The sequence below is a fragment of the Symphalangus syndactylus genome, chromosome 1 (assembly GCF_028878055.3).
Source record: "Symphalangus syndactylus isolate Jambi chromosome 1, NHGRI_mSymSyn1-v2.1_pri, whole genome shotgun sequence".
Taxonomy (NCBI): Eukaryota; Metazoa; Chordata; class Mammalia; order Primates; family Hylobatidae; genus Symphalangus; species Symphalangus syndactylus.
The window spans coordinates 143771733-143784266 of NC_072423.2; the positions used below are offsets into that span (position 1 = coordinate 143771733).

Here is a 12534-nt window from a genome sequence, read left to right on the forward strand (position 1 = left end):
TACTTAGATAGTAGCATCATTGGTTGGAGGCGGGAGTGAATAAGGAAAGTGGTATTCCAGTGATTCCCGGGCCTCTGGTCAAGAGCAACTGGATGGAATTAGTGCCATTCTCTGAACTGAAGGACACAGGAGGATGACCAGGTGTGGAGAAAGATCATGAGCTCAGTTTGTTTATTATTTCTTTAGAGATGGGCCTTGCTCTGTCTCCCAGGCTGGAGAGCAGTGGCACAATCATAGCTCACTGCAGTCTTGAGCTCCTGGGCAGAAACTATCTTACCATCTCAGCCTCCCAAGTAGCTGGGACTACAGGCGTGCACCACTATGCCTGGCTAATTTTTAGTTTAGTTTTTTTTTTTTTAGAGATGGGGTCTTGCTCTGTTGCCCAGGCTGGAGTGCAGTCATGGATCATAGTTCACTATGGCCTCAAACTCCTGGGCTCAAGTGATCTTCTCACCTCAGCATCCTGAGTAGCTGCAACTACAGGCACATACCACCACACCTGTAATTTAAAACAATTTTTTTTAGAGATGGGGGTCTTGCTATGTTGCCCAGGCTGGTCTCAAAGTCCTGGCTTCAAGTGATCCTCCCATCTTGGCCTCCCCTGTTGCTGGGATAGATGGTTCAGCTTAAATAAAAGCTTATGAAAGATCCAAGCAGATATTGTGTGCAGGCAGCTAGGTAGCTCAGTCTGGAGCTCAGAAGAAACATTTAGCATAATATAGGACAAATTGAGGGCATTCGCCAGCATGTAGAGAGGAGTGTACAGAACCAACATTCAATGTCTAGAGGAGTGGAGGATTCAGAGCTGGTGAAGAGGACTCCGGAAGGGCTGTGAAACAGAAAACCAGAAGGACACAGGACTGCGGAAGCGAAGACACGATGCTTTATTCGGCCAAATGGAGTTGGTGCAGGAAATCCCAAGGCATGGAAAAGCGAACTCTGGATATAGTGCCTTTGTTGACCTTGGTGATAAAATGCATGTGGAGTAATGGGGCCAGGAGTCAGGTAGAGTTATTGAAGAGTGAATAGGAAAAAGAAAAAAAGTGAATACAATGAGGATGGAGACTCCTCCCAGGGAACTGGGTGTGAAGGTTATGACAGAGGAAGATGGCTGCAGGGTGCATGGGGGTCAAGGCAGAATTTCTTAATTTGGTGAATATTGATGAAAAGGACCCATAAATCCTTTTCAAGGAGATAGTGACGATCCAGAATGAAGATGCAATAAGTGATGTGTTGAAGTTCCTGAGAAAGTAGGTAGACATGAGATCCAGGACACAGATAGTGCTTTGGCCTTAGGAGGGAAAATCCTCATGCTTCTTCCCCTGTCACTGGTAGAGCAGGGAAGGAGGACATATGATCAGAGAAAGTTAAGGTGATTAGAGCGCCAATTTCTTAATAAGTTAGGGGGTAATTTCATTAGCTGAAAGTCAGAGAGATGGAGATCAGAGGCTTAAGAAGAGAGAAAAAGCGACCTTTCTAGAGAAATGTATTGAGTTTTGTCAGGCAAAAGTGAGGTGGCCACATCTACTGGCAGCCACGGCCACGTGGCCAACTGTACGGCTCCTTCCAGCAGTGCTCAGAGTCCATGTGCAGACAAGAGAAAGTAGACGAACACGGTCATTTAGGGTTGCAAGTTTCCAAGTGGAAATGAAGGAAGAACAGAAGGCAAAGGAACTTAGGACATATTCAAGAGTTCAGTAGAAATGACAGAGCCCAGAATTGGAGACTATTATTCTAAGTAACGTAACTCAGGAATGGAAAACCAAACACCGTATGTTCTCACTAATATGTGGGAGCTAAGCTGTGAGGATGCAAAGGCATTCCCAGGAATGCAAGACATTCCCAGCACTTTGGGAAAAACAAATGTATATTGCATTTGATACAATGGACTTTAGGGACTTGGGGGGAAGAGTTTGTGGGGGCGAGGGATAAAAGATAACAAATATGCAAATATGGTGCAGTGTATACTGCTCGGGTGATGACGGGTGCACCAGGATCTCACCGCTCACCACTAAAGAACTTATGTAACCAAATGCCACCTGTACCTCAATAACTTATGGAAAAATAAAATTTTAAAAAAGAGAGAGAAGTAAAGACATTAAGGGGCAATGTGGATAAAGAGGGAGGAGGGAGAATCAATGGACTAATGGCTCTATGAGGTCAAGTAACAATAGGTTCTGTATTAGTCTGTTCTCACATTGCTAATAAAGACATACCTGAGACTGGGTAATGTTAAAGGAAAAAGGTTTAATGTACTCACAGTTCCACATGGCTGGGGAGGCCTCACAATCCTGGTGGAAGAGCAAGGGATGTCTTACATGGCAGCCGGCAAGACAGAGAATGAGCACCAAGAGAAAGGGGTTTCCCCTTAGAAAACCATGTGATCTCGTGAGACTTATTACCTACCGTGAGAACAGTTTGGGAGAACCGCCTCATGATTCAATTATCTCCCACTGGGCCCCTCCCACAACATGTGGGAATTACAGGAGCTATTATTCAAGATGAGATTTTGGAGAGGAAACAGCCAAACTATATCAGGCTCTGAGACAATGGGGATGGATCCAGGTGACACAGCACCATAGATAGGAAATACATTAATACTTTGTTGTTTGCCTAGCAGACCCACCTCCCAATACATGCAGTGTACACATCAGTACTCAGTAATTATCTTTAAATACTGAATGAATGAATGAACGAATGACTAGGAACTGACTTCTGACATGCGGCCTAACCCCTGGGGAAGCCAAAACATACTTTCTAAGCTCTGGTATGTGTCAGACATTGTTCTAGGTGACAGGAATCTGATGATAAACCACAGATGTGTTATTTGCCCTCAAGGGGTTTATTCTTTCAGGAGGGAAGGACACAGATCCCAGATTATAAAGAAGTAATCAATTAAACAAATAAGCAATAATATATTCACATTCCAGATCAGGAAACTGCATTCTAGGGAAATTACTGATCACACACCACTTTGCTGGTTAGTGATAAAGGGAAGATTCAAATCTAGCTGTGCCTCAGCCTCTGGCTTCTCTGTTCCATAACATTCTTTGTCTTTATTCCCATTGCAGGAAACATATAGAATAATACATTTATCCTTATTGAGTAAATTCAATGCTTTCTCTGTGTTACACATATGAACCATGACAGCAAATTATTTATATAATAATGTTTATAATTGCACTATTTATGATAGTAAAAACTCAAACAGCCACAAGCTGGGAACTAGGTAAGAAGACAATGCTATGTTACACTGATGGAATACCATACTGTCATTAAAATCACAAGTAGATCTACATAAAAATCCATATGAAATTACTGCAGGTTACAACACATTAACTCAATGAAATATTGCTTTAAACAATTTCCCAAATTCCAAATTCATAGTTGAGTGGGTCCTTAGAGAATATCTTGTTTTACAGGCTAAGAAACTGAGGCAGTACCCTTGCTAAAACACCACTGTGAAAAATCAGTAAGAAGAGATGGATTTCCACATCCTCCAATCCTAGAGAGATGCCAAAGTATATTTGGGTGCCATGAATGGTCTTTTCTTGATATTGTGTTTTAATTACTGAGCAAAATCACTGATGAATAAAGCCAGATACATTAATTCATTCAAGTATTTAATAGGCAACTATGACATTCCCAGCACTTTGGGAAAAACAAATGTATATTGCATTTTTCTCTACTTTGGCATCTTACTTCCTAGAGCTCTAAAGTTCATTAGACCTCTTGCTTCTTCGTAATTGCTCTCTCTGTTGGCCTGTTTTTGTAGGTGAGTGTCAATAACATTTCACAATTTAATAGGAAAAGATGAAGCAGTCAGAAGATTACATTCGGATAAATGTGGTCATGCTTCCAGAAAGCCAACAATATTGGTTAAAACTACAAGGCTTGCTGGGCAAGGAGGCTCACGCCTGTAATCTCAGGACTTTGAGAGGCCAAGGTGGACGAATCACTTGAGGCCAAGAGGTCAAGACCAGCCTGGCCAACATGGCGAAAGCCAGTCTCTACTAAAAATACAAAAATTCGCCAGGTGTGGCAGCAGATACCTGTAGTATCAGCTTCTCGGGAGGCTGAGGCACTAGAATTGCTAGAATGTGGGAGGCAGAGGTTGCAGTGAGCTGAGATCGTCCCACTGCACTCCAACCTAGGCGACGGAGCAAGACTTTGCCAAAAACAAAAAACAAAAAAACTACAAGGCTTTGTTGGATGAACACCTGGGGAGCTTCCAAACCCAACACTGTCGTAGCCCTGGAAAGAACTCATTCTACGGAGAAAAGAAAACACAGAAAGAATACTTCTCTATCCAAAGGCACCACGTTCTGGGAACGACGTCAGGAGTCCGTTTCTTGAATCTCTGGTGTGAAATAAATCGTGCCCCCTTGAGGGCAAATAGCACATCTGTGCTTGATATAGCTATGACTAGATGTTTTTCACATTTTTTCACATTGTTTCGTAAGTTTTTGGAAGCCCACATCTGTCATTACTTTCTTCTAAGACTCTTGTTGTGCTTCGAATGAACACTATTTAAAGAGTCCAAATTTTTCAGATGCTGAATATTTCTCTTCAGGTTAATGCTCACTTTAAGTCTTTAAAATGTTTTCAAATGTATTTTAATATATAATTTAGATATATTTGAAAATACTCTTAGAAAATACTAAAATTTCAAGCATGGAATCCTCTAAGCTTAACATGCTTTGTGTAGTAAGTCAAACACTAAATGTTCAGAATAATTTAAATTATATCAATTCTGTTGTTTTCTAAAAAGCGTATGAATCTGACTTTGGTGAATAAAGTCGTTTAAAATGTGTGTGGTACGGGAGGCGGGGCCGGTCCTGCGGGCGCGTTGGCTTCTTGCCATGGAGTTACGTGCAGCCCGTGCACCTGTAAGCAGCCCAGCAGCCGATCTGGCCAACGGGCCATTTTACAAGAACTGAGGTCCAGAGAGGACATGGACACCCCCAGCCCGGTCAGAGTCACACGGGGCTCAGTGGACGGCCTTAGATTCAACGTGGGCTCCTAACTGCCTCCGGCTACTTCTCACAAACTGGGATGGCCCAGGTCCCCCAGCAAGGATACCCAGCAAGGGTAACTCTGGGGCTTCCATGCTGGTTGCTTCCCATTGGCTGCCAGCTGTGTGACACCACAGGGCGGGGTCTGTGGAGGCCCCACCCACCTCCTCTTGTCAACGGGCCCCATCTGCCAATAAGGTTGAGGACTCCCAGGTTTCACCCACTGGAAGCTCAACCTGAGAAACCCTGGCCATGGCGGGTGGGTTCACCTTGGGCTGACCACCCACTGGGCCTGCCTGCCCCTCCCTCAAACGGCCCCTCTAGTTCTACGGGCTGTTGGGAGGTGGCTCAGCCTTGAAGGGCAGACTGCACACCTATTGACCTAAACTCACTGGACAGACTCCAGGTGGACACCAACTCCTCAACAGCCCCATGACCTCAGCTCTACCTGGGGCACCCAGCACCCCCACCCCACCACAGGGCTAGAGGCTCTGAGACCCTAAAAAAGGGGCGGGCAGTAGGGAAGGTGGAGGCACACTCCTCTCCTGTTGGACAGGTGAGCTCTGAGGTCAAGCCCTGGGCCCAGCCACGCAGAGACCCTGGCTGCCCTGGCTCTTGTTTGTTTAGGTCCAGGTTCTGCCCAGACCAGGGCCCAGGAGAGCTCTCAAGAGGCTGAGAAACCTCCAGGCCAGACAGAAAGCTGGGGCCAGAGCTGGGTTTTAGAGATCCTACAGGATCCAAAATGGGGCGGCTACCTAGGTGGGGCACGGCCCCTACCCGAGAACAGGAGGGTCCTCCAGAGAATGTGCCACCATCAGGGATATGAGCGGGGCCTGCCCAGAGCCTGGGCACCTTTGGGAGCAGGAAAAGTGAGGAGGAACTTGGAAAGGCTTTGAACGCCAGGCTGATGGTTGAGGGGATGATGGGCAGGGAGGGAGGATGAGGAGGCTCCCTCTGGCATATGGGAGCAAGTGGGTGGAGGGAGGAGCCCCTGGAGGTGGCTGCAGTCCCTTAATGGGGGGCCTTGCTCTGGGCATGTGGGGCTGTCCCTCCATCCAGAGCTGGCCCAAGACCCTTAGAGCCCTGAGTGCTGGCAAATCTCACTGCTCCTGACCCGGCTTGTGTATTCAAAACGCAAACAGTAAAACCAACATCAGGATGTCCAACAGGAAGAAAAAAAAAAAATGTTCGTGGTAAATCCCACTTCTGGGTATACATCCAAAAGAATTAAAAGCAGAATCTCAAAGAAATATGCGTACATCCATGTTCATGGCAGTATTCACAACAGCCAGAAGGTGGAAGGAGCCTAAATGTCTATCACTGGATGATGAATTACAAAAATGTAGTCTAGGCCAGGCACAGCGGCTCACGCCTGTAATCCCAGCACTTTGGGAGGCCGAAGTGGGCAGATCGCCTGAGGTCAGGAGTTCGAGGCCACCCTGGTCAACATGGTGAAACCCCATCTCTACTAAAAATACAAAAATTAGCCAGGCATGGCGGTGCGTGCCTGTAATCCCAGCTACTCCAGAGGCTGAGGCAGGAGAGTCGCTTGAACCCGGGAGGCGGAGGTTGCAGTGAGCTGAGATCGCACCACTGCACTCCAGCCTGGGTGACAGAGCAAGACTCCATCTCAAAACAAAACAAACAAAACAAATGTAGTATAGGCCAGGCATGGTGGCTTACACCTGTAATCCCAGCACTTACAGGAGACTGAGGCTGGCAAATCAGTAGAGGTCAGGAATTGGAGACCAGCCTGGCCATGATAGTGAAACCCTGTCTCTATTAAAGATACAAAAATCAGCTGAGTGTGGTGGTGTCTGCCTGTAATTCCAGCTAGGTGGGAGGCTGAGGCAGGAGAATCGCTTGAACCTGGGAGGTGGAAGCTGTAGTGAGCTGAGATCGCCCCACTGCACTCCAGCCTGGGTGACAGAGCAAGACTCCGTCTCAAAAATAAAATGTAATATATACATACAATATAATATTCCTCAGTCTTAAACAAAAAGGAAACCACATCATATGCTGCAAAATCAAAGAACTTTGAGGACGTCATGCTGTGGTAAATAAGTCAGTAACAAAAAAAACAAATATGCTGCATGTTCCATTTATATGGGGTACCTAGAGTTGTCAAACTCATAGAAACAGCCAGTAGCAAGGTGACTGCCAGGAAAGAATGCTAGGAAAGGAGTTCAGTGGGTGCATAGTTTCGGCCATGCAACATGAAAACGGCCTAGAGGTCTATTGTACAAGCATGTGCCTATAGTTAACAATACTGTATACTTCCAAATTCTTTTTTTTTTTTTTTTGAGATGGAGTTTCACTCTTGTTGCCCAGGCTGGAGTGCAAAGGCACAATCTCGGCTCACCGCAACCTCCGCCTCCCAAGTTCACTCTTCGTGGTCTAGAAGCCTAGCCTCCTGAAGATACTCATTCAAAAATGAGAAATCATTGGCCTTCTTAGCAGTTGAGGCCTCTGAATATAACAGTCATAGATTTGTGAACATAAAAATAATCAGAAGCAGCCAGGCACAGTGGCTCACGCCGGTAATCCCAGCACTTTGGGAGGCCAAGGCAGGCGGATCATGAGGTCAGGAGACTGAGACCATCCTGGCTAACATGGTGAAACCCTGTCTCTACTAAAAATGCAAAAAATTAGCCAGGCATGGTGGTAGGTGCCTGTAGTCCCAGCTATTTGGGAGGCTGAGGCAGGAGAATGGTGTGAACCCGGAAGGCGGAGCTTGCAGTGAGCAAAGATCACACGACTGCACTCCAGCCTGGGGACAGAGCGAGACTCCATCTCAAAAAAATAAAATAAATAAATAAAACAATAATAATAATCAGAAGCAGTTGAAAAGTAGTTGAAGTTGCTATCTGGTCGAGCTGCTCACAGGAATCTCCTGTTAGGTCATTTCAGTTTTCATTATGATTACTTAAAAAAACAACATAAAACATTGAGTCCATTAACTTTCACAGTATTTTTTTTTTTTATTTTTTTGAGACGTAGTCTCACTCTGTCACCCAGGCTGGAGTGTGGTGGTGTGATCTTGGCTCACTGTAACCTCTGCCTCCTGAGTTCAAGCTACTCTGCTGCCTCAGCCTCCTGAGTAGCTGGAATTACAGGTGCATGCTACCACATCTGGCTAATTTATATTTCTTGTAGAGATGGGGTTTTACCATGTTGCCTAGGCTAGTCTCCAGCTCCTGGCCTCAAGTGATCTGCCTGGTTTGGCCTCCCAAAGGGCTGGGATTACAGGCATGAGCCACTGCACCTGGCCACACAATATGAATTTTTAAACATCCATCTCTATGCATAATAGTTTTCTATAACATTCTGGTTTCCTATAAAATTTCACTCATCATACATTTTCATACAAAATTGTCATATGGTTTTGTCACATGGTTTCCTATAAAATTTCACTCTTTCAACAAATGTTGGTAGGATTCGCAATTTTTTTTTTTTTTTTTTTGATGGAGTCTCGCTCTCTGTCACCCAGGCTGGAGTGCAGTGGCGCAATCTTGGCTCAGTGCAAGCTCTGCCTCCCGGGTTCACGCCATTCTCCTGCCTCAGCCTCTCGAGTAGCTGGGACTACAGGCGCCCGCCACCATGCCCAGCTAATTTTCTGTATTTTTAGTAGAGACAGGTTTTCACCGTGTTAGCCAGGATAGTCTCGATCTCCTGACCTCGTGATCCGCCCACCTCGGCCTACCAAAATGCTGGGATTACCGGCGTGAGCCACCGCGCCCGGCCTGCAATTGTTTTTATTAACTGGGTAAAGAAATAAAATCTATGAATTTTGCTCTTCGAGCTTCTACTTTTATGATCTGTTAGGGTAAAATGGAACATGTCAGAAACAATGTGTAATAATAGTTAAGAAGGAATTTTGTTAACTATCACAAATCCTCAACCCTACACAGTTTTAAAAAAATGCTTACCTGAGGCGAGAGTCCTTAAAGCTGTCCAGATACGCAGGGTAGCTCCATCCAATTCTACTCCCTTTACATCGAAGCTCTACAGTTTGCCCCGCCAGCAGACTCAGGGTAGCAGCGGGTTTCTGGAAGCGACCTTTATCCAGCACTTGCATCATGATAGACTGCGTCTTTGGTGTTGAATCGGCTGAGTCCCTGTCCTTTATTTTAGGAATTTTGGGCTTCACCTTCTTGTTGGTAGGTTTGATTCGATTCTCTCCTGGTTCTTTGGGACGCTTGTTCTTGGGAAGGTGTTGGCCAGTAACTGCACAAACATAAGGAGAGAGAAATGCACTGTAGTAATGGCATATTCGGAATATTTGAGGCCAATAACTTTTTTTTTTTTTTTTTGAGACAGATTCTCACTCTACTGCCCAGGCTGGAGGGCAGCGGCGTAATCTCAGCTCACTGCAACCTCCACCTCCCAGGTTCAAGCGATTCTCTTGCCTCAGCATCCTGAGTAGCTGAAATTACAGGTGCCCACTGCCACACCCACCTCATTTTTCTATTTTTAGTAGAGATATGGAGACCGGGTCTCAGCATGTTGGCCAGGCTGGTCTCAAAGTCCTGACCTCAGGTGATCCGCCTGCCTTGGCCTCCCAAAGTGCTGGTATTACAGGAGTGAGCCACCATGCCTAGCCCTGACAACTTTTAGATAACTCTAGAGAAGATTACTTTTTAATCCTCCCATCCTCATATGTCAATATTGTTTTCAGTAAAAGTCATGTAAAAATCATTTTTTGATTCTTTAGTTTTAAAACATTAAAAAGGAATATATTTCAGCTCCAAAGATATTATTCAAATCCAGCAAAAAAGTTCACATGTGAGCTGAAATTTGCCCTTAGAAAACAAAAATATTACTGCCTATAGTTCACACTGTCTCACAGTCTCCAAGTGGTCACATAAAACAGCAGAACTGAAGCCATTCAAGGCTGTGTCTTTACTTTGCAGTCATATGTTGTCACTATTCATTTTGATTCTACTGTTTAAACACAGAAATATGTAGTTCCACGGAGACTGGGGACACAAAATGTGCTGAAAGTGCACACAAAATATTTTGTGTTTAACGTTAGAAATAGAATCTCACTCTGTCTCCCAGGCTGGAGTGCAATGGCATGATCCTAGCTCACTGCAGCCTTGAACTCCTGGGCTCAAGTGATTCTCCTGCCTCAGCCTCCTGAGAAGCTAGGCCTACATATATGTGAGACCATGCTGAGCTAATTTTTTTTAAAGATGGGGGTCTTGCTATGTTGCCCAGGCTGGTCTCGAACTCTTGGCCTCAAGCAACCCTCCCACCTGGGCCTCCCAAAGTGCCGCAATTATAGGTGTGAGCCACTCTGCCCAGCCAAGATTTTGAACCATGATGAGCTTTTTCTCAAAACAAATGGTAAAGCAGACATTACATTTGTCAGGGGCTGGCAATGTCTAGGTAGAATAAAATGTTTCTTATTAAAGAGTAAATATTAAATGTATACTAATCTGAAGCTTACATATAAATTATCAAAACTCAACTGTAAATGTAGCAATGATTTAGAATTTCACCAACAAAATGTCTTTGGGGAAGGAGTATTTTATCACCAACATTGTTGAGAGTTGCTGGCAAATAGTGACAATAAAAAGCTAACTGACTTTAAGTTGCTTTTATTGTCGTTTCTGCCTTCTCTGTAAGTAAGGCACCCTTATTGCCTGCATCCAGAGAAGAGTGCCCCCACTGTTCTGCCCATGGTGGGCCACTGGACTCCAAAAATCTCATCTAAGCCCCTTGCAGCCACACAGTTGTGTCCACCCAGCAAGAATGAAAAGGGGACTGTAGGCCAGGTGTGGTGGCTCATGCGTGTAATCCCAGCATTTTGGGAGGCCAAGGCAGGTGCATCAGTTGAGTTCAGGAGTCCGAGACCAGCCTGGGCAACATGGCGAAACCCCAACTCTACTAAAAATACAAAACTAGCTAGGCATGGTGGCACATGCCTGTAATCCCAGCTACTCGGGAGGCTGAGGCACGAGAACTGCTTGAGCCCAGGAGGCGGAGGTTGCAGTGAGCAGAGATCGCACCACTGCACTCCAGCTTGGGTGACAGTGAGACCCTGTCTCAAAAAAAAAAAAAAAAAACCAAAAGAAAGATAGGAAAAGAAAAGAAAAGGAAAGGAAAAGGGACTGCAGAGTTTCAGTTTGACCATCTGTCTGCAGAAGCTCAAAGGCCACCTCAATAGATACCCATAGAATTACAAAATTTTCAAACTTACGAGATCCTTAGAGATCATTTAGGTCAAGCCCTCGTGTTGTAGATTTAAAAACTAAAGGAGGCCCTCCCTGAAAAGTTGAATAAACAGTACAGAGTCACTCAGCTGGTTAGTGGCAGAATGTGAGAGCAGAAGTCAGGCCTCCGATTCCTATTCCAAAGTGCTCATTTCACTACATGGAGGTAAACATTCTGCACATATTTTGAATAACCACACAGCCCTTGGCCAATTGAGAGAATGACAGTGCATTTGTAGAAAATGGGAACACGTGATAGATCAGGAGAAAAGTATAATAAAAAACGCAACTGATTGGAACTCAACTGTGTAATGATGAATTTGTTTTCCTTTGCATGTTGCCCTTTGAAACGGGAGCCATGTGGCCTCCACTCTTAGTTCAGTCTGGCCGTGACTCTAGAACCAATCCTGCCCTTGGGATCTCCTGCCTCAGTGTCAACAACCAAGCCTCACTCTTTGGACTTCAATGCCTCAATCCCTGAGCCCTGCTCTATTTTCTATGACTTCAAGTCCAGCTGTGACCTCTTTCTTCTCTTAGGCCCAAGCCTCTTATTTCCCTTCCTTCCCCTACTAAGGTTCCTCTTGGTTATAGGCCTTACTGAGCATTCTCAATCCTTCCGGGAAGGAGAGCTGTGACCTTGAACCCTAGTCTCCAAGGTGGAACCCCCAACATCTGCTGTTGAATCTGCTGTTTGCCCATTATTCTGCTGACCCCGCACATGTGGTTTATCACCCCGGGTTCTAATGATAGGTAGGGGTAGACAATGGCTCCCATGCACACGCTCCCAGCCTCCTAGAAGGAAAAGCACTGCAACGGTTGGGAATGTGTCAGACAAACAAAGGTACATTAATCCAGCAACGTCAATTGTGAATCATCAGCTTCAGCTCTGCAATAAGGTAAAAGTTTTTTTCTGAAGACAGAAAATAACAGGCCAGGCATGGTGGTTCACACATGTAATCCCACCACTTCGGGAGGCCAAGTTGGGAGGTTTGCTTGAGGCCAGGAGTTCAAGACCAGCCTGGGCAACATGCTAAGACCCCATCTCTACAAAAATTAAGGGAAAAAAATAAGTTTAGTGTGGTAACACATGCCTGGAGACTGAGACTGAGACTGAGACTTGAGCCCACAAGTCCGAGTTTATGGTGAGCTATGACTGCACCACTGCACTGCAGTCTGGGTGACAGAGCAAGACTCTGTCTCAAAAAAAAAAAAAAAAAAGAAAGTAAAGCCTACCATTATAATGCCCAAGACATCTGTGCCCCATAAATACTTTAATGCCTGTGAAATTAATGAACCTCTGG

At 45.2% G+C, this 12534-nt stretch overlaps 1 protein-coding gene across 1 annotated transcript in view; it reads right to left on the reverse strand.

The window, feature by feature from the left end:
• PDGFRL (platelet derived growth factor receptor like) overlaps positions 1-12534 on the reverse strand; it is a 63512-nt gene that overhangs the window by 40456 nt on the left and 10522 nt on the right. The window contains exon 2 of the mRNA XM_055287178.2: positions 8945-9242. Coding sequence (XP_055143153.1) covers positions 8945-9242 — 298 coding nt within the window. The remainder of the gene's footprint in view (positions 1-8944; positions 9243-12534) is intronic.